We start from the raw sequence: 27,647 nt of genomic DNA, 5'->3' as shown, positions 1-27,647 counted from the left end.
ATATACTTTAAGGAAATGTGTTAAAGGAAGGCAATATCTACACATTAGAGAAATTTGACGTGATTATTGAACTTTAAGGATTTTGGAGATATACTTTAAGGAAATGTGTTAAAGGAAGGCAATATCTACACATTAGAGAAATTCGACGTGTGGTTTGCGAAAAGTTATAGGCTAATTGAGAATGATCACAAGATCTTTTTCAAAACTGGCACATTAGTCACGCCAATGAATGAAGAAGGTATTGACATTGCAAATTTCAAGCCAAGTTGAAAACAAAACTCACCTAATAGGTAATATTTTATTTCAATAACCACTTTCCTTTGTTAACTCGACTATTTGTTGATTAGGTTTCTCCTGACATTTATGTGAAAACAATTGTAGACGTTATTGGCCTACTGAAGAGCGTCGGTAACATTACACCCAAATTTGGAACAATTTTTCAGGAGATTGTTATCATGGATACTTAACTTATAACGTTTTAGCACTTATATACTTTAAGCTTCGACTTTCTGTTATATGTCTTCTTATCTATTGCTTTATTTTAGATTTACTTTGTTTTTTAGGACAATAATACTTCAAAAAAAAAAAAAAAAAAAACATAAACCCATCAAACAAAATATATATATTATAAGTAATTAATCATTAGCTATCAATACACATATATTATTTATTCAAGTAGACTTTAGGTTTTTGAGTCATTAGCTATCTATGTAGCAAGTCCGGCCATAGGCCGGGCCAAATGGCTAGTTAAATAAAAAAAAGTGAGTGAAAGGGATGAAAAAAAAATGAGAGAGAAAGGGATGAATACGTGGTTTTTCTCTTTCTTTTATTTTCCCATCTATATCATCTACGGTCACATTTAATCAAATCAAAGGCATTTTCATCATGTAGTTTGAAAGAAAAATGAAAATATCGCAATAATATTTTCACCAAAAATCTTGACCAAGGTCAATGAAGCCAACTACCTGTTTGACTGACGGGAAGTTAGAATGTGGGGGGTAATCTGAATTAAATTATTATGTGGGGGGTATTGCAAAATCAATCTTCAAAACTGGGGGCAAACGCTAATTTACTCTAGTTGAATTAAGCACTTCAAATTTGGTAATCTCATTCTCTCAACAACCATCATTAACTCCATAGTCCAATGAAATAAATCTAATTCTAAAAATTGAACAAAAGCGGAAAAATATCCACGTGTACCCCAAACACTAAACAAATCAAATCCCCAATCATTGGCTAATATGAAACCTTATATATATTAAAAAATAATTACAAAGATACACAATTTAATACAAAAATGTCCATTTGATAATTACATTTAGAACAAAATAATTTGAGTTGCTATTTTAATTGCGGCATCTCTTCAACGTACATGACTTCATTTCACACTAAGAAATAAACAAAAACCCAATTAGTACGTTGACTTGAGTTTGGAAATTTGGATATGTACATGGCTTATTTTTTCTACAAACTTTTTCCTCAATTGTTGAATTGGATCATTCATGCATAAAAATGCAAAAAATAACAATTCCCTAATAGTTATTACAACAAGAAATTGGGCTAGAGAGTCTCATTTAAAAAAAAAAACAACTCTAAAGCCCTATCCATAATTTTTTTGGGTTTTAATACCCCTACATTGTTTTTATTCGCCATAAGTGTTTTTTTATAGAAAATCTTTAGAATCTAAGCTTTTGACTCGAGACCAGGTGTCACATGTTATTTTTTAATATAAATTATTCTCTTTTTCACCCTTCCAAAATAACTACTTGTAGATAAGATAACTACCAGAATAAAGATTGAATAAGATAACTACTTTTAGATAAGATAACTAATAGAACAAAAAGAGTAGATTTTGGATTTGAATAGAATTTAGCAAACAGTACCGTGTATTGCTCCAAAAGTTAAATTTGACACTCTGTTTTCATCCGAATGTGGACGTTATAAACTTATACATTTCAAAATGCAGATGCACCATGTTATAAATTATATATTTTAAAATGCAGGCACCACGTTATAAATTATACATTTTAAAATGCATACACACCACGCATTTTTAAATGCATATACAAAATGCATTTGATTATTTATTTTGTGGGTTTGATTAACTACTATTAAATGAAACGGGTTGGTTTAGAGTTTAATGTTTATAAATTTAGGATATAGGGATTAGGGTTTAGTGTCTTAAGGTTTAGGCTTTAGGCTTAGGGTCTAGTTTATAGGGGTTAGGGTTTAGTGTCTTAAGGTTTAGGGTTTAGGCTTAGGGTCTAGTTTATAAAGATTTTGGGTTTAGTGTCTAGTGGTTTGGAGTTTAGACTTAACGACTAGTGTCAAATGCCTCCACAAAATATTGGAGGCATAATATTTTTAGTTTTTTCATTACCGAAAAGCTAGTGTGCTGCAGGGTGTACTCAGCGTATAGCATCTGGGCCACTCATATAGGCACAAGTACTGGTGTATTGCAGCAAAGAAGTATTGTCCAAGGGCTCTCATTCCTGCGCACTCATACACTCTGATGCACCCTAGATGCCCTCTTTTCATTATATGCATTTTTAAATGTGAAGGCAGGTAGTTATAAGTGAATTTTTTGTGTGAAATTCAATTTTTTGTTTTGTATCCCACTATGTTACTGGGTAGATAGTCGGTTATGTTTGTTTCCAAGTGAGGATATTTTCGTCTATTCTGATAAAGTTGGATAACAGGTGGTTAGTTCCATATTCTGGTCAAATTGGGGTATTAAATTCTAAACAAATTTAAGAGGAGTCTTAGGACTACTAAATATTTATAACTAACTCTTCTAAACTAATTTCCCCGTTATTACAAGTAGGGCTGGAAATGGAGCGGGTTCGGGTCGGATTCTCACTCAAAACTCTTTACCATATTTGGATCCATCCGGATTCGGGTCGGATTTCGAATATCCATATCCATTAAAAAATACACTATTTTAATGATTTTCATATATAAATATAAGATATAAATTATTTTTTAGGCATTAAAATATAAATCTTGTTAAAATGATCCGGATTTTCGGATATTCGGGTCGGATTCTAGTCACAAACATATAAACCATATCTATTAAAATGGATTTGGATATGGTCGGATTCGAGTCGCATCCCGTACCATTTCCAGTCCTAATTACAAGTATTTCGTAGTTAGAGTACTCATATTATTAACACCCAAACCTCTGTATTGTATTTAACTAAGATTCTAGGATGGAAATCGGTCGAAGAGCTTGAGTCTAACACCTAGCCAAAGGCTAGAGAGTTGGATAGGTGACCTAATCTCGGCGCGAGCTAGCTATTTGAGCTGTCACGGTTCTAACAATTCGTCATTTTCTGACATGTGTCACATGAGCCGTTTTAATTGTTTATTTTTATTTATTTATTTTTTCTAAAAAATAGTCTCACTCACAAAAAACACAAAAAAATAAAACACGTGGCCAACCACTATAAAATTTTGGAGTTGTCCATCAATTCTAAACTAGTTTTCAAACCCGTCCTACAAACGGGCTGTTATATTATAGTGATCACTCATTCAATTTTTTTGTAGCGTGAAAACCCATAAAAAGAAACAACCCAGTTGCCGATTTCCCGTTAATTAATTATTCCTTACGCACTTGCTTTGAGTTTTCGATTTCTTGTTAATTATTGTTTGAGGTTAGTTCGATGTTGTTGCATTCAGTTTTCGATTTCCAGTTAATTTTTCTTAGAGATTAGTTTGTTGCATTTGTATCCTATTTCGAAATCCCGTTAATTATTATTTTATATTAGTTCGATGCATTTGCATTCATTTTTCGATTTCTCATTAATTATTCTTTAATGTTAGTTCAATGTAATTACATCCAATTTCCGATTTTCCGTTAAGTATTCTTTGAAGTTATAGTTCAATATAGTTACATCTAGTTTCTAATTTTCCATTAATTATTCTTTGAGGTTAGTCCTATGCAGTTGTATCAAGAATTTGCCGTTAATTATTATTCAATGTTAATTCAATGATTTGCATCAAGTTTCTAATTTCTCGTTAATTATTCTTTGAAGTTAGTTCAATGTAGTTACATCCAATTTCCAATTTTCAGTTAATTATTCGTTGAAGTTTGTTCAATGTAGTTACATCTAATTTCTGATTTTTCGTTAATTATTTTTTGAGGTTAGTTCGTTTGAAGCATTTGCATTTATTTTCTGATTTCCTATTAATTATTCTTTGAGGTTTGTTCTATGCAGTTGCATCCAAAATTTCCCATTCAATGTGTATGTAGTTACATCCAGTTTTCAATTTTTCGTTAATTATTCTTTGAGGTTAGTTTGATGCATTTGCATCAAGTTTCCAATTTCTCATTGAGGTTAGTTCAATGCATTTGCATTGCGAGTTTCCGATTTTTCATTAATTATTCTTTGAAATTAGTTCAATGTAGTTGCATCGAGTTTCTCATTTCCCGTTAATTATTCTTTGAGGTTAGTTTAATGCTTTTGCATCCAGTTGTCGATTTCCTGTTAATTATTTTTTGAAATTAGTTCAATGCATTTGCGTCTAATTTCTTATTTTCCGTTAATTTTTCTTTGAGGTTAGTTCAATGTATTTTCATCTAGTTTTCGATTTTCTGTTAGTTATTCTTTGATCGAGGTTAGTTCAATAATTGTCTCAAAAAAGACATGGGTGATTGTAAGAACTTCTGAAAGAGAGTAGATAGTAATGACTTTAACTACGATGTTGCAGGTATATTCAAGAATATGAGCACTGATATGTGTACTGTGTAGTACCTTAATCCATCAAGATTGTTCCAATGTCCCATTTGCCAAAGAACTCAAGAACTCCTCTTCATGGTTTAGTATTTTAAGACCATCTACTCAATGTAATTCTTATTAGTACCATTAGTACGTAACACACATATCTAATGAACGTAATTATTTTGGCTTGCTACGTATATAGTTGATGATCAGCTGATTGAAGTACCCAACCATTTTAAAAGAAAATGCAATTATATTATTAAGGTGTATTGGGTTTTCAAATTGGTTTGGGCATTTCAATTATTTTAGTTGTCAAGACCTTTTTGTTGAAAACGCATTATTTGTGTAAAATGCACAAATTTGTGACCGGAGTTGCTACATTAATTAGCACATCGTCACGTTAAATCAAATAAACAACTGCAAAATACATATTTAGTGAGCATCAAATTATATTTTCCATTCAACCATAGATAAACTCGACGTTCCTTCGACACTAACTATAATCACCAAAAACGAAAATCATTATAAGTGGGAAATCTGGAAAGAATATCTCTACTATTTTTCAGAAGGCTGCAAAGACAATTCACATTCATTGAATTCTGCATCATAGCTGCACAAATGTGTCCAATGGTAATTCGAGATGCCAAAATAACGCCATAATCTAAATAGACTTAAACATAGAAAGACATCAATACAACCAAATGAAATACAAAAAATATGAGAAAGAGAACACATAAATAGTCTTTCCTGGTTTCAAAAGTGAGGACGGTACCAAAAAGGGGTCACATTGTAAGAGCAACCGCCAAAGTATGCCCTCAATAGAGTACACAACATTGTATACGATCATAACTTTCCCATAAACCCCATAAGAAGACCCTAATCACACATCCAATGTCAGGCGTCATATTTGTAAATCTGATTCCTTGAGAAAACTTAATCTTGAAGTAGGTAATTGCCTGTTTTAACACTGTTAAAGAGAGTTAGTACAAAACGTAATAAATATTGAAGAGAATAAGAAATTGAATATTTAGAATAAGTGAAACAAAGACAAAAAACAATCTTATTCACCTTTATATTCTCCTTATTGAATTCTTCCTCTCATGGGTTCAAATGCAGTAACACCTTCTCATAGAGACAAAGAAATAACTTGCAATGAGTAATACATAAGTAGAAATAGGAGCAATGCCGTGCACAACTATGAAGAAAAAGATAATTACTGTACATATTAAGATGGATTAACCCATGCAAGAAAAATCATAAGCGGACAACAAAAACCGGCAAGAAGTTGAAGTAGTACCTGAACTCCAGTGGGGAGGTTGAAGGTTCAACGTAACCCATCTCGATCTGGACTCGAACAAAAGTAAGGTTCTTTTGGTTCAAATGATCCTCGGAAGGGTTCATTGGACGCATGCCCCTGTCCGCCATTTGGGAAGTTGTGAGGCTTTTTTTCTTTTAGTATATAATAATGAACAATAATGAAGTCGACTCAAATATATATTTAAGTAATTAAGCTTGGTCACCAATAAGAGGAATCATATTGTACTGGATGCTAGAATAAAAAAAAAGGTAGGAAAGATGTAGCTACTCTATAATTGCATTTTATACTTAGACTATGCTTAAATAGAGGTCTTAAAGAAAGTCTCATACTCTTTGTACCTTTTTTTTAGCACCTTAGCAGATCATGTGCATTGTTGCATATTGTCAAGCGAAAATTTTGATGCGCTTTAATCTATTTGATATAGTTTCATGATCAGTATTAACTTGTGTCCTTACTCTTCTACCTCATGTGACATCATCTTCTAATAGAAATATTTCCAAGCTTTCCTGGTATTTCGTTACAACAAATTCCCAACTGCATACTAAGAAATAACCCCTTCTACAAATTAAATCCAAACCCATAGAGAAGTCATATTTACACCATTTTATCTTTTATTCTATTAGGAAAACAATAATTTAAAACAATTAAAATTGGTTTACACCATTTAATCATTTAGTTAGTAGTTTCAAGTTTGAAAATGGAACGGCTCAGCGCGACTAAAATAGGAAATCAGCAGCCGTAAAGGAGTAGGAAAACTGGATCCAAGTCAATTCATTTTACGTGGTCAAGACCATTCACCTATTCTTTTCCACCTGTTTTATCAAAGATTTTATTTTAATACTAACCAAGCACTCTATGACCACCATAATTAGTGTAGTACACAAAGGTTTAGTCATCAGGGTCACTACCAACAATCTTTCCAATAAACCAAGTAGAAACAGTTTTATTTCCTAGAAGAATTGTCAAAAAGCTTCGAACGGTGACTTCTTCTCTAAGTATGATCCTATAATTAATTAGGAGACCCAATAACATAAGATATTTGAAATAACCTTTAAAAAAATTCCCTTTGGTACTATCCAATATAAACATCCTCACCGTGAGACTATGACCCCTCTACGGATGAAGTCCTTCTAAATATCATATCCATGTTATATGCTAATGACTACTCATCTGGTGTTAGCTATTACATAATCTTTCAATAATTTCAAGTTATAGAAGAACCATGAGAAAAAGGAAATAAGATCAGTGTGAAAGGTACATGGTAACAGAAATTTGAGATAAAAACAGTGTACCTAGATAATTAGTACTTGGAGTTGCCTACTTGCATATTAGATTTTCTCGATCTCTTGGCTGGAATGTTGCACTACTTGATACACTTAGCAGAAAAGGTGACAATCTAAACATCTTGAAATCCAGCACACTCAAATGACCTTTGCTCATTACAGTGACCACAATTTCCATAGCCAAATCCATAGCGGATCCCCTGAATGACCTGCATCATAGAGATCACTATTATCTACTAACAAATGTTAAATTTCTTAATAATTTGAAAGAACAAAAGAAGACTAATAATACATGATTAAGCATAACTTGCCTACTGTATAAGCATATTCTACTATAGATTATGGTGCCTAGATTTTCTTCAATTGCCAAGCTAGAAATAAAGAGTTTGCTTTTATGTATTTTTGTGTCTCGGATATGGTTTGCAATATCTTTGCGGCTTGGATTCAAGTGAAAAAAAATAAAAAAAATCAAATGCATCAAATGCAAAAAACATACCCACTACCACTGCAAACTGATTTAGAAACAACAAACTAATTCAGAAACTGTGTAGAATATTAGGTGTTTCTCTTGTGAATACTGGATCATTTAAATATAATAATATACTACAGTTGGACACTTTATCATGTCAAATATACTACTCGGGTCGTCTCTGTATTTTGTTTTTCTTAGATATAAGTATTAGTTTCTAACTAAGAAAAAGTCAACTAAAATTAATCGAATGGATTGAATATTGCTTTGCGCCAAAATAAACAAACACACCTAAGAAAGATTTTGATCTGTATTATCATCTTACATAATTTGTACACAAACACACACCCAAGAAAGAATATGTTTACTTAAGTTCCACGGCTTACTCATCCGTTATCTATTATCTGCAGTAGACTTAATTTATTTTTTATTTTTTATTATTTTTTATTTTTTTTCCTGTAGACTTAATCACCTTGGTCTCATTGTAATAAGAAGCACAAAAGATATATATAGGTCCAGCCATACATTAAGCATATATAAAATTCAGATGCGATAACTTGCCATGAGATTATCATGTAGTCAGGTTACTTTACCAACACAGAATTAAAAATTATATTTGAAAAACAAAAAAGAATATGGGGATTAAGTGCTCACAGGAAGAAGCATGAGAATGCCAACAATGCATAGTCAGTTCCATTTGTTTGAAGTGCTTGTTTTTCCTTATCCGTTAGTTCATCTCCCAAAAGTGCTCTTTGTAGCAACCCTAAAGCAGCAGCTACATCAATGGCTAATAGCCGAGTGCCAAAAGTCCTGTTGACAAATACCAAGCAATTATCTGTATCACAATTAAATTAAAATAACGAATTGGAACGGAAATGGGTTATAAACAACTTGCCCACTGTAAAAATTAAAGCAAACTTAACATAAGAAAAGAGTAGAATTAACACCTCATTGCAACACTATATTAGAAAAGAATTCTTGTACTGTATAACCCTATATGTTCATTGTGTGCTTTCATATTCTCCACTGTGCTAAAGTCGAATTTCAAACCTTAGCATGTATATGATAACTTATTCATCTGAGCGGCAGAAGATTATGTAACCATGGAGATCTGGTCTAATATTTTAACCTCTTAAATGGACCTTGGTCAATGATAGGGTCCACAGGTACTTGTGTCTCAGTCCCTTGCTATTTTTCAAAGTCTTTCTCTGCTTCAGACATTGGAGACACATAGCCTTCTGGGAATGGTGGTGAACGAAGGAGGGACTGATCCAAGTTGTGTGAATATAATATATTACGCAAACCACAATTCTTCTAAGAGAATTGCTAGTGTCCTGACCCTTTAAGGGGGTAGGACGGACCTGACCTACTATGAGACAAAATTAAGTGAAAGGAAAATGATTTGATCAGTTACTTGATTCAAAATTAAAAAATAAACTTAATACACTCTCCTTAAACTGCTCACCAGAAGTTCATCGGAAAAATAAATGCTCACTATCCACAAAGAAATAATAATTCAATGAAAATCCATTGTATAAACAACAACTTTCAAGTAAATATATGTTTATGTTAAAATGAAGTCTCTTGCATAATTAATTAAACTCAAACAAAATAAACATTTGAACACTTTTGTTTTAACCCAACAACTTTGAATCCCATAAAAATTGTTTTTCCACTTTGTTTTTTCTTCACTTAAGATTGGGTTTGAAGGTTATACAATCTTTTTTTTTTTTTTTTTTTTGAAATTTAAAAGAATTTGGAAAAGGTGTGTAAACCCATTACCGGATCTGACAATCGACAAAGTTATTTGTGTCTTGGATGGCACCTTTGCAATCACTACTTTATGAAAATCAAATCTGTACCATTCGCCAGTGTTGGAAAGTCGTTGGTGGTGTTTGGAACAATGGTGGCTAGATTGGGTTCTAACTAACTGTTATTTGGTTTGGAAGAATATAAGTGAGTCAACTCACTGATTTATTTGTTTTTTCTTATTGAAAAATAGAAACTTGTGTAAAATGTCAATAGGTAATTTATTTTGTCACGTAGTAGGTCAGGACGCTAGCAATTCTCTTCTTTTAATCTTTTTTTTTTATGGTACAACAATGACTATTGATTTACAACTGGAGCAAAGTTGAGAAAACAGGTAATTAAGAAAATCAACTTACCTTACGTTGTAATGATGCAAGAATGTGGTCTACTCGACTTTAGCTTCAAAGGTAACAGTTTCAGACTCGCTATCAACTGCATCACATATAACATTGTGGCTGCATCATAGCATAGAAAGGTAAACATTGACGTTTAGTAGCAACAAATAACGGGACGTGAACAATAAGAAGAGGGCAGCATTAAGTGTCATAATGGATGCTAACTTTGAGCCCATAAATTTTATTTTGTTATATCTAGCATTTCTAGTGCTGAAAGGAAACAGGTGGTATTGATGTATCATACTCTTATCCATAACCCACATGCTAGTTCAAAGTAATAGCATAAGTAATTCAACGGGATAAATTTTATATGTACCTGTGGTGAGTGACATTAATGCTCTTAAACTAAACTCACACTCCAATTCAAGGTAAAGAAAGGGGGCAATGAATCCAACACATGATGCCTTGTTGCATCCACATTGATGAGTTGAATTGCCTCCAAAATATTTGCATCGTTCATCATATGTACCTGCGAAAAGGAAGTGAAGATGCATGGTAAGTTTTGTTAAAAGAATTTGGTGAGCTTCCACTGTAGCACCCAACGCATACTACTCACAATGACACTATGATTCCATTCAAGAACTGATATAGAACTATATTGTTACAAAAAAATTGATATAGTAATATGTGGAATTACGCCCCCATGAGAAATTTCTAAATCAATTGTAATATATTGGGTGAAACGCTTAACAATTTCAAAGTAGTTGTTATCAAGTTGTATTTCATTGTATTCTTCGTCCATAATAGCTTGCATGTTTTGTTGATGTTGTTATGTTAGAATAACCCGCTACATAACCAATTATGAAGGTAATCGGAGGTTTCGGATAGAGGCAAAAATAGTTATTCTTGATTAATGAACACGCCTTCAAAAGTCACTATGTTAAAATCGATTGTGTATAATGAAGTGTTCCACCAATTGATATACCAAAACTTAGATATCTATCACTTGACTTAGTAGTATTGATATAAACAATGCACAACTAATATCCACAATACCATTACTCCTAATACTATTTGTCATATATATAAGCTAAGCAAATGCATCCATAGCTTACAGATTATCTTCACAACCCGCTTATTTGTTATTATGAAGTGGATTGAGGGGCAAAATGGGAAGCCAAGGGGATAATTTTGTCTAAGTACATAAAAGATCGAGTTGGGGAGAAATACCAAATCCAACACAAAATTACGCACATAGACGTGGATAGTCTCAGAGAGCTTGAAAAATTTGCTATTATATAATTTTACGGTGGGCGGTTTCATTCTGGCGATCTTTGCGGTGAAACACCCCGATGGCTATATAGAGATTAAGGATAGGTCCAAGGACATCATTATATTCGGGGGTGAAAATATCAGTAGCTTGGAGGTAGAGAGCTTTCTGTATCAACACCCCCCTTGTGTTTGAAGCATCAGTGGTGGCAAGACCAGATGAGTAGTGGGGAGAGTCACCTTGTGCCTTTGTCACATTGAAGCTAGAAGTAGATGGATCAAAGTCTAGTTCTCTGGCCGAAGATATCATGAAGTTTACAGTTAAACCAACCCAAAATTAGATCTGACTTCTTCTTCTCCACCAAGTGAAATCGACCCTTTCTCCTCCAGCAACCCAACTCCCCTACTCTCCAACACTTTTTTTTTAACTCTATTTTTTTGTCTTCATCATCATGACTACTGAAGAAGTTAATAACCCACTTTCTTTTCGTCATTACTCTAAGTTAAGTAAATATTTTTTCTTAGTAAGTAAACAAACCTTTTTAGTGTAGGTTTCTCAAGCAATCAATAAAAACTGCAAAAGAGCAGAAGATCTTCCCTGAAAAATTCCTCGCCAAACCCCTAGAGTCTAATGAGGTTGAAAAGAGAAATTAATGACTTCTCTAGGTGAGTGATTCGTTGATGCAGTGGCCAAAGTGTGGGGTTTAACAACACTTTGAAGTGCAAAGTAACTGGCGAAGATTGAGAGAGTTCCGGAGTGGGGTTTAACCGAAAGTTTTTTTTTTTTTTCCAATTACTCGAGGCTCAAAAGGAGTTAGTAATATTCCTGTGTTTTTCTCTCCTAATTTTTTGTGAGTAAAAATCTGGCGTGGACACCCTAAGAGAGCTTAAAAGGGGACTGCTATGATATATACTTGAAATGCCTAACTCTGTTACAGACATAGCATGCACTTCTTAAAAAAAATCCAAGCTAATCGGCATTTGTAATGCATACTACGTAAGTATGTACATAGTGTGGGTGTGGGTTGGCACTTCGTTAACTCAAAATGAGTGACCCTGCCTTAACTCTACAATCAATAACAATTAGCACAATACTTAAAGTGATCATGGAACACTCTAAACCATATATTTATGTGTCCCTCGATGCTCTATAGTCTATACTAAATTAGAAATCACGTCCGAGTACGTAATATTTGTATTAAGTAAAAGCATATAAATAAAGATTAATAAGAAAAATAAATAAATAATTTTATCTTGATTAATTTGCAAACAAAAAACAAAGTAAATTGGGTAGAACAATCATTTGAGAAAAACTATATATATGCTAAGAACATGGCAAATGAGAAAAACATTAAGGTAGCACTATTAAATGAACTTCTTAACAAATAAAGAGAAAAAAAAAATATAAGGTAGCACAATTAAGGGGGTGTGTAATATGCAACTAAGAGGAGTCCTCCGAGATCAATTAATTAATATGCAATTGTATATCAAGTTGGTTACTTCAAAAGATTCCCAATCGACTACACAATACAATTCACCTGATGGCTAATCCATTCTAAAACAAATAGTATACCTAATTTACTTATTAAAAAAAAAAGGAACACACAAATTAAGCATTGAAAAAAGTGTCAAATTATTTTTTCCAGAACAGTGATGGACTCTAGATAAAGAAGTTTCTCCCACTTTCTCTCCCCATAAATCACATAGCCTTTTATGTTAGCGTCCATCAATTTATCTACAAATTTAATAATAGCAAAAAAAAAAATTAAAATTAGAGATTCGTTACCTTGAAAGACAAACCAAGCATTACCAATATCATTTTGGCAGCTCAACATGAGTAAAGAATTGTTTTTCATATACCCCCATCATTGGTTCCAAGTCAATACAAACAAAAAATCCTCTGGAAAAATAATAACAGTTGTTTGGAAAAATAATTACCTGAAGTGAACCATATGAAATATCTTCTGGAATCCGTGAAACTTCCTCCTTACTCTTGCACAATAGAGAAAGGTTTGTGTCTTAAACTGCAACCATGGCAAAACAACACCATCTATTTCAACAGGAAGAAAAGTAGATCTTGTAGAGCACCCAGCAGCTTCACTTTCCCCATAATGCAATATAAGGTCTGTGTCTTCAACATTTGAAAGGAAATCATATATGTATCTCTTTGCATCCTCGGTTAAACACTTGGACATCCAACCTCTATCATTATTCTGGTAAAGAAGGAAAAATACACCAGGCGTATCAGGAAAAAAAGAACCAAGTGAAGTAACGTTTACTACAGTTCAAATCCTTAAGTCTTGCTAGCAGCTCATAGTTCAGGATGGAAGATTGTCGGTTTGAAATCAGTAACTTTAAAAGGCTCATAAAATAATTGGGCAAAAAAAGAGCCAATCAACAATGGTCGAACTAAAAAAATTTCATGTTAGATTTGTATCTATTAAATTGAATTAATGAGGATATATACTTGATATTGGAAGTCTATCAAAACCAAACATACATTTTCTTTAGGTAAAATTAGAATCGATGACTTGATTTGCTTGTTTTGTAGTAAAATGCGTATATAGGGCTCAAAAATTCATTTGAATACTTCGTAGCCCGCAAAATGCGTGTTTTTATTTGTATGTGGTAACAAAGGAAAGAGTTAATTCCAGTATAATTGAATCAGTTCTTTGGAGTTAGATGTTTGTTCTTCAAAACACAAAATTCTCCAATCAGCTAGTTTTTCTTCTAAGAAATACCAATACCAATGCCCTAAGCTTCAAACATAACTAATAATTAAAATCAATCTAGATGTGTTATGAGAGGCCTACCTTTCTACCAAGTGACGACTTTTCTTGAACAGCAGGATTTTTTCTCTCATAAGTGAAGACCTTGAATATCATGCACGGGGAGTCCCACATCAGAAATGTTGCACTTATCAACGATCCACGAGGGGATGAAATGTGATGGGATGGGAAGATGAAGTGTTGTTTGGGTTTTTGAAAGAGGTGCGGTGGGTTTTAGAGTGTTTTGTTTGCCGTGAATTCTTTTAAAAAAAAAAAGATTCTCTATTAGATGTTGTTGCTCTTTTTTTTTTTTGCCGATTCATTGTTTCCTCTCTTTTTTTCTCCTGATTGCTCATGACTATGTACTCATCAGAGAATCTCAAGGGTTGTTTAGTCGTGGGGGTTTTTTTTTTTTGGGAGCGGGGAACAAATTGGGTTTTTAGGCGGGTTTCCATTCTAAGTGGGAGACATCTATCTTAGTTTTTTTTTCTCCATTTTTTAAGTAATCCCTCTCCTGATTTCTCGTGAGTAAAATAGAGTACTTAAAATTTGCCGACGTGGACACCCTTATAGCGCAGCAAAAGGGCTGCTATTATATATATATATATAAAGAAGTATATTTTTTAGTATTGATTAAAAATGACTAAATAAAGGACCAATCGGCCTAACACATAGGAGAGAAGATACCAAAATGAAGGTCAATCAAACAATCACTAATTCACTATAGTCCAAGTGAAGTTCTTACAGATAGATATTCATTTGAATACTTCGTGCAAGAGATGAAAAACTAAATACAGGTAAGCAAGTTCAATTCTCTTGGAATCCAAAGTAGAATTTCAGAATCTAAGATATGAATCCACTATAACAGATACTACATCATAATAGGCAGTTAAGACATGTCATACCTAGAACTTTTGAAGCAGTGAGACGTTGGGTGGGATCAGTACAGAGCATTCCAGTGATCAAGTCCTTGGCGGATGCAGATATGTGATCAGATGGAAATTGCAAATTGGCAGCTCTGATAGAATCGAAAATCCTCAACTTAGTCTTCCCCCAAAATGGTGGCATCCCACTAAGAAGAATGTAAATAATAACCCCAGCACTCCAGACATCAACAGCTTGGTTGTAGCCCCCAGCTAATACCTCAGGGGCTATATAAAATGGACTTCCAACTGTCCCCTGTAGACTTTTCCCTGCATGCATAGTATTGTGATTAAACTTGATATAAAGTGAGCTATGCTAAAGGGTTTTTTGCAGCTATCCTGCTCTTACTCTAAGCATACTCGGCGTCGCCAGCGTACTTGTCTATCTTGCTCTTGTTTTAAGTGGAACCCAAAGTGCTGCCATTGTACATGGCCATCTTGCTCATGTTCTAGTTGTTGTCGGTTTTATCGGAAAAACAAACTGGAGGAAAGTTCACTGGGTAATAGATAATGAAAACTACGTGTAGTTCTTATTTGTAGTTAAAAAACCAATATGAAGCACACAAATCAGCAAAAATAGATATGAGTTTTGATGATTTACAATCACTTAAGATAAATAAAAGATCCAAGCCTTGTAACTTATAAAACAATTGTCGAAGCTCCAACTCAAGGAAATCACTAAAGGCATTAAGCATAACAGTTGACAATTGCAAAAAAATGGCACCCATATAAATTCCTCCATCCATTCTTGTGTTATGTTTCATCTCGATGCGAGGGAAGATAGTCATTGCGATGAAAGCGACAACAATGAGCTGAAATCAGAAAGAACATGCAGGATGTTACGACTGAACATTTAATAATATAGTTTCTTGTTCAGCAAAATTTGAACTTCAAAGGCTGAGCCGATCGAGGAATGTTCTAATGGTTGTTAGAACAATGAATTATATTGGAACTTCCAAGTAACTCAGCTTCTACTTCCTTATAACTACAGCTATTAAAATGGGCTCACAGCACAGCCATCTTTACATTACTTTCCTCTAACAGTCCACATACTGATCATGCATAGTGTCTATCGTCCAACTTTTTCCTTCCACAAATAGAGATCCCGTATAGAATGTAGAAATAAATATTTCAAAGCAAACAATTGGTAAAAGAAAAAAGGGTTATATTTCTTCTAGTAAGCACTACACTCTATCAATCCAAAGCCAATAGCCATTCCAATCTGACCTGACGGCAATTATGATAAATAAACTTTCTCGGCACTGGTTCTTGCAATAGTCCGACAATTTCAAAGTCACCGAGGAAAGCATGCCTTTGCCGAAATATGGAAGTACCAAACCAGTTTTCTGAAAATCTTTTTCCTAACTGCCATTGGCGATTGGAGGACCTCAACTAATCAATCTCTCCTTCCTCTACATCCGTTAAGGGGTCCTGAAAACTATTGGGCTCACATTCTTCCTCCTCCTCTTCGTCCTCTTTCATGTATAAGCCAAGTTGCTCCAAGGGGTTAGTACATCCTTGGAGCTTAGAGCCACCCATGCCATCTTCTGAGTGAATTGGACTTGTTTCATCTACAGAACAGGTTATCTTTGCGTCCAACTTTGATTTGTGTCGGTGGTAACTTTATTTTGGACTTGAAATCACAGATTTTGACTTAAAAGTCTTTCAAAAGAGTAATTGAGTTACATTTGACAAACTTAAATGAGTCTTCCGTGGATTAGGAAAAGATGGTAATTGTGTAGTGTTATGTCTCTCACAGATCTCTGTTTTGAGCTTGTTCATATTTCATGTCTTCATTGTGTTGAAAGAGTTTGCTAAACAACAATAATTTCAATCGGGCCGCTAACTTCGAACACTGTTGGACTTAATTTAGTTAAATTTCTTTGTCGGATTTAACTCCGTCGATATAAGCTAATGATGCATTACAAATTTTAGGTACTCACTTGCATCATTTTGAAGATATACACGGAGGAATTCCTCTTCATCAGCTGACCACTCCTTGAAAAGCAAGTTTTCAAAGGCTCTTTTTGTTGACACCATACTTTCGGAAGTTATCGGGCGGCCAGGTGGCTCTTTCTCTTGTCAAAAGGGTGCTAAGTTCTTTCCCTTGCTTGGCCAACATGGAACGACTGGAATGCATCTGCGAATTCTCGGGCGTAAAACATAGGAATAGGGTTCGTCTTTATTGGCCCAAGATCTTGGTACGATCTTTTCTTGATGTTACGTATGAGAGAAGAAATTACAGGTCAGATCTTAACATTCTACTTAGTTAATTTGACAGAATTGACAACTAAAAATGCGTACAAAATTTATAATTCAAATGATAGGAATAGAATGTAATTGGTTGAGTTAGGAAATCTTACTTCTTGCAAGAAGTATGCAACCCCTTTCTTTCAGGACATCTAAAACCCTTGGCTTCAAAGAACTCGAGCACGTTCTCCCAAGGACCTTGGTAGACGATCTGTCCGTCTGAAAGTAGAATAATATCATCGAAAAGATCATAAGTTTAAGTCTGGTGTTGGCTGGAGCTTTTCTACGTGAATTCAGAGGCGGAGAAAGAAGGTTTTCAGAGACTCGTGGGGTTTAGACTCTTATTTGTGGGGGACTCGTCGTATAATTGAACTTTTTCCCTCTCCTGATTTTCTCGTGAGTAAAAAGGGTACTTAAAATTTGCCGACGTGGACACCCCCACAGACCAGCAAAAGGGACTGCTATTATATATATATAAAGAATCTGGTCTTTTTTGGGTGGCCCCACTATAAAATTTATTATTATTTTGGTTTTTTAATAAAAAAAAAACAAATTAGAACCTACTATGTACATATATTAAAAAATAATTTATGTTCCCGTGCAAAGCACGTGCACAAGTGTAGTTAAGGTAATACAGGTGTACATGCAGTTAAGTGCATTTTTATATTTGAAAATTGATCGAGTAGTGGAAAAAAGAGAGGGAGAACGCACATTGTAAATTTAGTTCAATCATTAAGCATTTGATCCTTAATGGAAACTTGCAATGTATATTATAATAGATGTAAAGAACAATATTTTTGTTAAGTATATTATGGTTATTTCAACAAAATATGATCCAAATATAAAATGAAATAATGTAGAAAAATAGTGAAAAAAGTTATGTTGATAATAGTGAGAATTATGGCTGTCAACGGGCTGGACTTGAACATGACTCGCCTATGTCCAGGCCTGACCCAAATTAGGATTAAAATTATGAGGTTCAAGCATAGCGTTGGTCCTATTAGGACATGCGCTTAGCCTAGGTCTTCGTAAGGAATAAAAGCAGTTATCTTTCACTTAAAAGACATATTGAAATTGAATATATGAAGATTCGAACCGTATCTCCAATGTGGTGACATTATATTTCCACCATTCCACCAATTTTTTATGTGAACTATTAGCTAAAACTTATAAGTAGTCATCTTAAAACAAACAAAACTACTTTAGATTTTGGGCTGGATTAGGCTGGACTATAGTAAGTCTATAACAAGTCCTTTAAGCTATTGAGTTGAATTTTCAAAGTCTTTGTCGTTCCTTGTCGGGTTGGATTTAATCGGGCTTTGGGTTTGGCCCAAACTGTTGATCGACAGCCCCAGTGATAATGGTGTGATTGTACCTTTCTATTGTCTACATGCCCAAAAATTAGATGATAAGTCTCACAACGTTGTTTTTTGTGGAAAGTAGATTTGGGGTGTGTTTGTTAAATTTTAGCTCACTACGGAAAGGAAAAAAAAATAAAATTGGCGGTCCACTATGGAATGGAATGGAAAGGAAATGATTTAAATGGTATGTGTTTGGTAAATTTGGAGAAAAGAAAAAGTAAAACTAGATAAAAGAATAATCATGTTTGTTTGCAAAAGCTATGAAAATGAATAATTGTATTGTTGGATGTGCTAGTAGTAAGTCCCTAACTATTTATTTCCTTTCTACAAAAAATTCAGGAATTAACTAAGGACATAAAACTTTTTCCATTTCCATGATTTTGTTTCATTATGGAAAAAGCCCGGCCATTTCCTTTCCATGGGTAAACAAACACCTTAAAAACTATGAAAAATGTGGACCACTCTTATTTTCCAATGTGGACCACTCTTATTTTCCTTTTCTTTCCATGGTGTTTCCATCATAACAAACACACTATTGGTATTTATGTGTAGAATAGAAACTTCTTGTAGTTGAACATGACTTGTAATTGAACATGACTTGTAATTAATGTTTATATCTTTATTAAGAAAGGGAAATTTAGGCTTTAGTCCTATTTTTTTATAGGGTATTTAGGTTTTACCCTTAAAATTATCGATTATTAGACTTTAGTCCTACTTCTATCTATTATCTATTGACTGTGAGTCGTCTCAGTTAACCGTGGTCAAATTGTTTTCTCTTTTTATATTTTTCGATATTTCTGCAAATGGCCAAACTACCCTTGAGCATTTCAAAGTCATGTATTCCTACTATGTTGCACCTTAGACTACTGGATCAAATCTTTAGTTTCCTCTCCAATTTGCACGAACAGATCCATATCTCCCTCAAATTCCAGTGAATGAAATCGAACATCGAATCTTCCATGTGAACCAACCACACACTACCATACCATAAGCCTAGCTACTCCTACTACCACTGAATCATAGCCACTTACTATTCTCTATTTCACAGAAATCCCACAAGTCAAAAGAGAACCAACAGTTGAACTAAAGAGGCGCACCCTTCATCTTCATCTCGAGAAGACACAAAATTTTGTCCACTGTTTTCCAGACACCGCTACAACTCACCATACAAATGTTTTCCAGACTAAAACCTTTGGAAAGTTAAGATCTTTTCAATTTGGATTTAGGTGTTGTTGGGTGGATATATCTAGTTGAAAGATTGATATATTTGAATGAGTTCCAGTGTATATTTGTTGTAAATCAGATTGTTTGTTTCATTCAGGTGGTGGGTTCTTTTCGAATTGTTGTATGGTTGTAAGAACTGGTTTTGAAGAGAATGTCGAAGTTATTGATTTGAGTTTCCTGTTAATTGGTTTTGTGGGAGTGGTTAATGAGTGAAAGTCTTGAAAGACTTTTACTTTCCTGTTTCATGTCCAATTCTCTTAAGTAAGCCATGTGTGGCCTTTTGCCTAAGGAGCATTGTGTGCCTAAATCGGATTTCTCTACTCTTTTGTATTGCAATACCATCGGCGAGTGTCCAAAGGGGCCTGAATCGGATCTCTAATTTTGGCCATTGGATCAATGTGCGCTTCAGATTTTTAACACGTGTCCCAGCATGTCAAGCAAACTCAAGTGCAGTTTGGTCATTTGCAAAAATATTGAAAAATATACTATGAGAAAATAATTTGACCATAATCAACTGAGACGACTCACGGTCAATGGATAGAAATAGAACTAAAACTTAATAATCGATAATTTTAAGACTAAAATCTAAATACCCCATAATAAATAGAACTAAAATATAAATAACCCATTAAAAAAAATATATATATATATATATATTAAAATAAATAAATGGCAATCCATGTGTCTAGGACTTTAATGGGCTTTTATATTGGAGATTGATCCGCCAAAATTTAGGCCTTGGCTCTATTGAATCGATTAAACAAATAAGGGCGGAGACCCACCAATAGGTTTGCCACGTAGAGCGGTAGACCGTAGACACAATGGGTTACTTTCTTTGTTTTTTTTTGAATTCAGATTGGCTAAATAGTAAATATATAATCTCCACCGGCCCAACAATGAGGGGTTGCACTCATCACTCATTAGAGCATTTGCAATGCAAGTCATAACTATCACCCCCTCTATCACCGCCACCTCCTCACTTTTCACCCCCTCTATCACCAACCCGGTGATAAACAAGGTGAAGCTGTGCAATGCAAAGGTGATAAAAAACATCTCGGACGGGATGTTAGATTCCGTCTGGAGTTTTATAACGAGGCGGAATGTAACATCCCGTCGATATTTTATAACGAGGATGTAACATCCCCGTCGATGGCTCAATACCAACAGACGCGAACAGGCTCCATTTTCACTTCATTTCCACCAAAATTCGATTTTGTAGCCTCCATTCACAACCTTTGAACACAAATTTCCATTCATAATGACTTCTCCATCCCCAACCCATCCCCACCAAGCTCACCACATCAAGAGCATTCCGATGGTTTGGAAATGTCAAAATTTCAAAAAAGGGGCAAAAGGGATCGTCGTCGAGAGAGCGGCGTAATGTGGGCGAGGAGGGACTAAATTGAACTTGGGTTTAATTTTCCACCAGCGTTGTGAAATCGAGGACCACCCACCATTAAGCGTCAACATCGGTCCGACCGCGTAGCAAATCGAGTGTGGCGGAATCTCAAATAAGTTTTGATTTTTTTAAGTTAATTATTATTATTTATGTTAGTTTATATCAAGTTTGTTGTTGTTTGAATTTGTATTATTATTATTTTAGTTTGAATTTGTATTAGTTTATATTAGTTTATTTTTAGTTTGAATTTGTCATTATTATTTTAGTTTGAATTTGTATTAGTTTATATTAGTTTATTTTAGTTTGAATTTGTCATTATTATTTTAGTTTGAATTTGTATTAGTTTATATTAGTTTATTTTAGTTTGAATTTGTCGTATTATTTTAGTTTGAATTTGTATTAGTTTATATTAGTTTATTTTAGTTTGAATTTGTATTATTATTTTAGTTTGAATTTGTATTAGTTTATATTAGTTTATTTTAGTTTGAATTTGTCATTATTATTTTAGTTTGAATTTGTATTAGTTTATATTAGTTTATTTTAGTTTGAATTTGTCGTATTATTTTAGTTTGAATTTGTATTAGTTTATATTAGTTTATTTTAGTTTGAATTTGTCATTATTATTTTAGTTTGAATTTGTATTAGTTTATATTAGTTTATTTTAGTTTGAATTTTATCATTATTGCGTGTTTGTTGAATGTAGGAAGTACACTTATGGAAAGTCGTTGTGCACTTTCAAAATGTTAATGTCGTGGTGGCGTTGTATGAAATCAAAACGGATCCTAATTTTGTCACGGTTACCGATATTATATCCGCCACACCATTTGGGAGTTTTTTAATTGTAATTTGGGACAAAATGATCAAAGGCGTTGTTGTTTGGGATAGTTGGCGGTGGTGGCCAACTACCCACACATTTCATTTCCCATGGGGTGAGCTTGGGATTACCCCTCTTGATTTCCACAATGCTCACGGGTATCCCAATTGGTTATGGAGATGCCGTTCCTTTTTGATGAAACTTTAGAGGTTTTACTACGGCGATGAGTTTCTTTGAATGTTTTGATTTGGTTGAAGATGATGAGCAAGGCGAGTTTTTGAGATTATCGGTGAAGCAGTTTAAGGGAGGAGCTATAAATATGAGTTGGTTTACGTGAGATATTTGAATAGACTCAAGGAGAAGCCGAAAGACTATCATATTGGTGAGGAGTCGATCCACGAGTATGTATGCGTGCCTTCCTCTTCTACTTTGTTGGTGCGGTATTATTTGGATATCTTTGATAGTTATTTACGATCGGGTGGATGGCTCTTGTCTCGGGGCGTAGAGAGGATGTGGGATTATGGTAGGGGTCAATCCATCTTAGCATACCTTTACCGTGGCTAGACCTCATGATTGAGAGGCGAAAGCCGCTAAAAGGCAATTTGTGCGGCTTTGTTTGGATTATACCGGTAAGTCTTATTTATTAAGTTATTGTTTCATTTCATTTATTTATCTAATTATTAATGTTGACATGTTTATATATATATTGATATTGTATTTTATCTATTGATGACGGTATTGGTGAATACGAGCATTTTAGGTGTGATGCATCCTGTGTTGAAGAGGTTGGAAGAGGATGAGACTCATGACTGATTCCACGTATTCAAGCATGGGGGCTTCATCGTGAGCGAGAGGGGTATGGGGACCTATCACATAATATTCATAACACTTCGTCGCCAGATTGAGCTTTTAGGAGCTAGTCGAATTGAGTGGCAACCCCGGGGCGAGTCCTTCATCTTCGGACCCTTTATGCGGATATTCGGATGTTCCAGAGAACACTGAGTACCGTAGACTATCATATATGTGTCATAGAGCAAGGTTTCTTTCTCAGCGGCGAATGATACTTATAGGGTCAGTCACTGCATGGTACCTTGGGGACAGATGTTGGCGGCAAGTATCTGGAGAGATTGTTATACCTTACCCACCACCTATGGATATGACAGCCTCTGATATTCTTCCTGCTGTTCTTTCACACTATAGAGCAAACCCAAATGAGTGGCGGGACGCGATCGACTTTCGGTTTTCACGAGGCGACTATGACTTATATTGGAAGAGGGTTGGTCGAGGTCTCTTGCTAGGTCGCGTTATACGGGGCACCAATTTTGAAGGGTTATACGGAGCATTGAGGCCCGACATTCATTTCGAGGAGGAGTGGAGTTACCCACGATCCACACCCCAGGGGTGTTTCATGATATTGAGGATGCATAAAAAGAACTCCACGGATATTTGATGATGATGACCTTTGGCATTGGAGCATGATTTTCTTCGGGGGCAAGATATGAGAATACCTATTCCACCAGTAGATGCGCGGTGGTAGCAGATTTGTCGGTCTGAGATTCGAAAGCGATTAGCGAGGTTAGTATGATTTGAATTTATTTATGATTTGTTATTATTAGTATTCACTATAACCCCTAACTTGCATTTGTTTTGTTAAACGGGATGAAGTAAGGTCGAGCTCCTTAACTTCTGACTCTCTCACTTATGCTATCGTGGAGTCCTTCATGGAGTCCTCTCGTCGCAGTTTTGAGTACTTACAAGAAGAACGTAATCGAACTTTGGAGCTTGAGGCGTGTGCAAGAGTTGGAGAATCTTTGGAAAGTGGAGTACCTCAAGCTCAAGCTCAACCGGAGAGGCGACAACGACGTAGGGGGAGAGCTCTTCGACCGGGCCTTCGTAGGGGAGGAGGTCGATGGAGAGATATTTTTGTAGTTTGTAATAAGCGTGCGCCATTACTTGTCTTATGGCGTTTGGGATTGTTGTTTGTAATGAATTTTTGATTAGCGAGGTTTTCTTTGATGAGTTTTGGATATGAATATGTCATTAAACAAAGGAGGTTATGTCCATTTTTTAAGAAATTATAAGTTAGTTTTTTACCGAGTTTACGTGTTAGACTTGGGTGTTGTTCATGATTGTTGTTTGTCTTCTTTATTATTTTCAAAGTATATTAGCAGGTTTTTATATGAATATGTCAATAAAACAAATGAGGTTATGGCCAAAAAAAAATTAAAACTTATAAGTTAGTATGTTTCCAAAAATGGAACATTCGTTTATTTCGTTTCACATTTGTTTCACTAATTTCATCATTGTTGAAACTTGACAAATTTTTAGTTTGGAATATCACTCATTTTGCAGGTGGTTTGGTTACATGAGGTTCGGCGGGTATAGTGTATGGGGATACCCGAGGCGGAATGTAACATCCCGTCTGGTTTTTTAGACCGAGACGGAATGTAACATCCCGTCTGGTTTTTAAGCCCTCCTTCCTGCGCATTTTACTATTCCAAACAATGCAATTATGGATGGTGGCCCATTTGGAATTATTGAGGGTACATGGATAGACATTTGGATACAATGTGTTGTCACTTGGAGAGTGAACAAAAATCTAATAAAATGTGTTGTCAATTGGTAAGTGGACCAAAATCAAAGTATCACATGTGACCTTATCATATGTGACCTTACCTTTCATATTTCGTTTTACTCTTCTATCTTTTATATCAAACAAACAACATAGCCATCTTCTTCCCCACAACCAAGCTAAAAATAGGAAAAATGTCTAGAGAAGAAAAGAATTACATATAACCAAAGGTTATGGGGAGGATCTAGTAGTAATAGTTAGATCTTACGGTTTCACCGAATTCGATCTTACGGTATGGCGAAGATGACTACATGGAAAAGAGTAAAGAGATGAGCATAATGATATGATGATGAAGGAGGAGGAGGAGGTTGCAGTTATTATCCACTCTTTGGGGCATTAATGACTCAAGCAGCCATTGAAATTGAAGATGTGGATCAGACAAACGCGGTGGATCATGCGCGAGGCGAGAGTACACGTTTAGAGATGGTGGTGATTTGATGAAACAAAAGATAATGAGGGATTACTTCACAACACCTTGTAGGTGGCCTCCTCATAAGTTTAGGCGAAGGTACGGGATGACAAGAGAGCTTTTTATGTATATGTTGCATCTTGTTGCATCATTCGACGATTACTTTAAAGACAAGGTGGATGGATTGGGTCGGCAAGCAATTTACGGGTTACAAAAGGGACTAGGCTGCGGTTTGCACAATTAGCAACTGGTTGTTCTTCGATTCAACGGATGAGTATTTACAAATTGGAGATTCCACGGCAAATGTATCTATGAAGGCGTTGGTGCAAGGCAATTATCACGGCGTTTGAGGAAGAGTACTTGAGACGACCAAGTGAAGCCGGAACCTTTCGCTAGGATATTAGCTGAAAAATGCGACAAGGGGTTTTCGGGAATGCTTGGATCAATCATTTGTATGCATTGGGTGTGGAAGAATTGCCCAAGTGGATGGGTTTGGAACACATGTAAGGGTACAAGAAGGAACCAACTTTGATACTTGAAGCCGTTGCGGACAAACATTGTTGGATCCGGCATTGCTTCCCGGCCTACCAGTTCGCATAATGACATTAACGCGTGCTTCATCGTTCTCATGTTTTGAATCATTAGAGCAAGGTGAGGCTCCGGGCATTTGCATTTAATGTGAATGGTAATGACTATGATATGGGATATTATCTTGTTGATGGTATTTACCCAAAATGGGGCACATTTGTTCAAGCCATTCGTTATCAAGAAATAAGCATGAAAAGATCTTTACTCAAGCGTCAAGAAGCCGCAAGAAAGGATGTTGAAAGGGCGTTTGGAGTTTTGCAGTGCCGCGATGGCATATTGTTAAGGCTTAGCGGCGTTGTCATAGTGTTGTTGTTCTTGGAGATATAATGAAGGCATGCATTATAATGCATAATATGATTGTTGAGAATGAGCGTGAAAGTGGAGTTTGGAATTGGAAAGGTCGAGAGGAAAGAAACAATACCTGCGCTCTTTCGGAAGATGATGGTTTTCATTTTGTCTATCCGATGATTGAAGCAAGAAATAAGATCCAGAAATGAAGTTACACATACTAATCTTCAAAAGGACTTAGTTGAACATGTTTTTAATTGGTGGCATTGAAGAAAGACGGATCCGGTACCAATTTATGATCCAAATTGGTCGGATCCAGATGAGGGAGAAGGAGGCGAAAATTAAAATGGAAATGAAAATGTATTTCCTATGTATTTCCTAACGTGAACTATTAAGTTCCAACGTATTTCCTATGTATTTCCTATGTATTTCCTAACGTGAACTATTAAGTTCCAACGTATTTCCTATGTATTTCCTATGTATTTCCTAACGTGAACTATTAAGTTCCAACGTATTTCCTATGTATTTCCTATGTATTTCCTAACGTGAACTATTAAGTTCCAACGTATTTCTAATGTATTTCCTAATGTATTTCCTATGTAGTTCCAACGTATTTAATCAGTTGTATTTTAATGAACTATATTACAATGTATTTTAATTTGATTGGTAATTGTATTTCTATGAAAATAATTATATTGGAATGAACATACATAGTGCATTAATTAAAAAAACAGTTAGATAAAAATACATAGTTCATTAATTAAAAATACAATGAAATTAAAATACATAGTGCATTAATTAAAAGACAGTGAAATTAAAATACATAGTGCTTTAATTAAAATAAAATACTAGATAATTAAAATACATAAGCTTAGTTAGAGCTAGAACCACCTCTAGCCCTTCCCCATTCAAAGACGTATTTCAGCTTGTTGTTGCTTTCGATTATAAAAGCGGTATCGGGATGGAGGACACTTGTATCGGTCGCTAAAATCTTAGCTTCATATTGCATCTTTTGAAGCCGATTTTTTCCAATTGAACCTGATTTTTTCTGCTTGAATCGATTTTTTTTTCTTCTCTTGCCATCACAGTTCTTTGACCATATGCAAGTTCCCTTTCCCTAAGTTCTAAGCATTTTTGTGTTTCATTTGCATCTGTGCAAATGTATCCTCTAAACGATGTAAAGTAACCCTCCAACATACCAAATGATTTTTCTTGGTTCCTTTTGGACTTGGCTTTCTTCGATCCAAGAGGGCGCTCCATTTCTTTTGGAATGGCTCTATTTCTTGAGAACCCTCCAATTCAACTCCACCAACACTTGGTGAATTAGAAGTTGAATCTTCACCATCATTTTGCGACCTTTTCCCTTTGGGGGGCTTGACCTTGCCTCAAAAAGCGTTACTCCACTTTGGATTATCCTTGAGTATAACGTAACAATGATCAAGTGAAAAAGCCGATTTTTCTTGTAGTTGGTGCGTCATCCTTGCCTCGGACAACTAAAAAAATGGTGGTGGTAATTAGACTAAAATAATCACTAGGACTAAGATAATTAAACTGCAATAATAATTAGACTAAGATAATAATTAGACTAAGACTAAAATGGAAATAATAAATACACTAAGATAATTAGGCGAAGGCGGAAATAATTAGACTAAGACTAAGATAATCAATAAATTCCAAATTGACAACGTTGTAATTACCGGCTTTGTATTGTTGTACCACTTGCATGTCGAGCCTCCATCGCGATTCACAATTGCAACAAATTTGTTCATCATTTTTGAAATATATTT

The 27,647-nt window shown here is 34.8% G+C and overlaps 1 protein-coding gene and 2 long non-coding RNA genes across 4 annotated transcripts; all 3 read right to left on the bottom strand.

Moving 5' to 3' along the window:
- Nucleotides 1-5,409: 5,409 nt before the first annotated feature.
- Nucleotides 5,410-5,916, bottom strand: LOC147522955 (uncharacterized). The gene is made up of 2 exons (XR_015195766.1): nt 5,790-5,916; nt 5,410-5,688 (listed from the first exon to the last, which is right to left on the bottom strand). It is a non-coding gene; the product is annotated as an uncharacterized LOC147522955 (long non-coding RNA).
- Nucleotides 5,917-6,025: 109 nt separating this feature from the next.
- Nucleotides 6,026-10,051, bottom strand: LOC147522954 (uncharacterized). The gene is made up of 4 exons (XR_015195765.1): nt 9,574-10,051; nt 8,446-8,601; nt 7,332-7,531; nt 6,026-6,135 (listed from the first exon to the last, which is right to left on the bottom strand). It is a non-coding gene; the product is annotated as an uncharacterized LOC147522954 (long non-coding RNA).
- A 182-nt stretch (nt 10,052-10,233) lies between these two features.
- Nucleotides 10,234-15,159, bottom strand: LOC147522953 (uncharacterized). Of its 2 annotated transcripts, none has more exons than XR_015195762.1 (3): nt 14,878-15,159; nt 13,143-13,417; nt 10,234-10,464 (listed from the first exon to the last, which is right to left on the bottom strand). XR_015195762.1 is itself a non-coding variant. In XM_086561069.1 (3 exons), exons 1-3 carry the CDS (start codon nt 14,087-14,089, stop codon nt 10,455-10,457), a joined length of 357 nt encoding a protein of 118 aa, XP_086417195.1. In that variant the 5' UTR covers nt 14,090; the 3' UTR covers nt 10,234-10,454. The 2 variants fall into 2 exon arrangements, 1 of the variants encoding a protein (XP_086417195.1); XM_086561069.1 differs by lacking the exon at nt 14,878-15,159 and adding an exon at nt 14,018-14,090.
- Nucleotides 15,160-27,647: the final 12,488 nt, after the last annotated feature.

This window comes from Coptis chinensis, chromosome 1, assembly GCF_015680905.1.
Source record: "Coptis chinensis isolate HL-2020 chromosome 1, ASM1568090v1, whole genome shotgun sequence".
Lineage (NCBI taxonomy): Eukaryota > Viridiplantae > Streptophyta > Magnoliopsida > Ranunculales > Ranunculaceae > Coptis > Coptis chinensis.
Note: the sequence above shows the minus strand (reverse complement) of the source record. Positions and strands in the feature narration are given on the sequence as shown.

What these genes read in the sequence shown, in the direction of transcription:
- LOC147522953 (XM_086561069.1), bottom strand. Translation starts at nt 14,089, where the DNA reads ATGATATTCAAGGTCTTCACTTATGAGAGAAAAAATCCTGCTGTTCAA. An exon ending in AGTCGTCACTTGGTAGAAAG is followed by an intron (nt 13,418 to 14,017) that starts GTAGGCCTCTCA and finishes CTTCTTTACCAG; the next exon opens with AATAATGATAGAGGTTGGAT.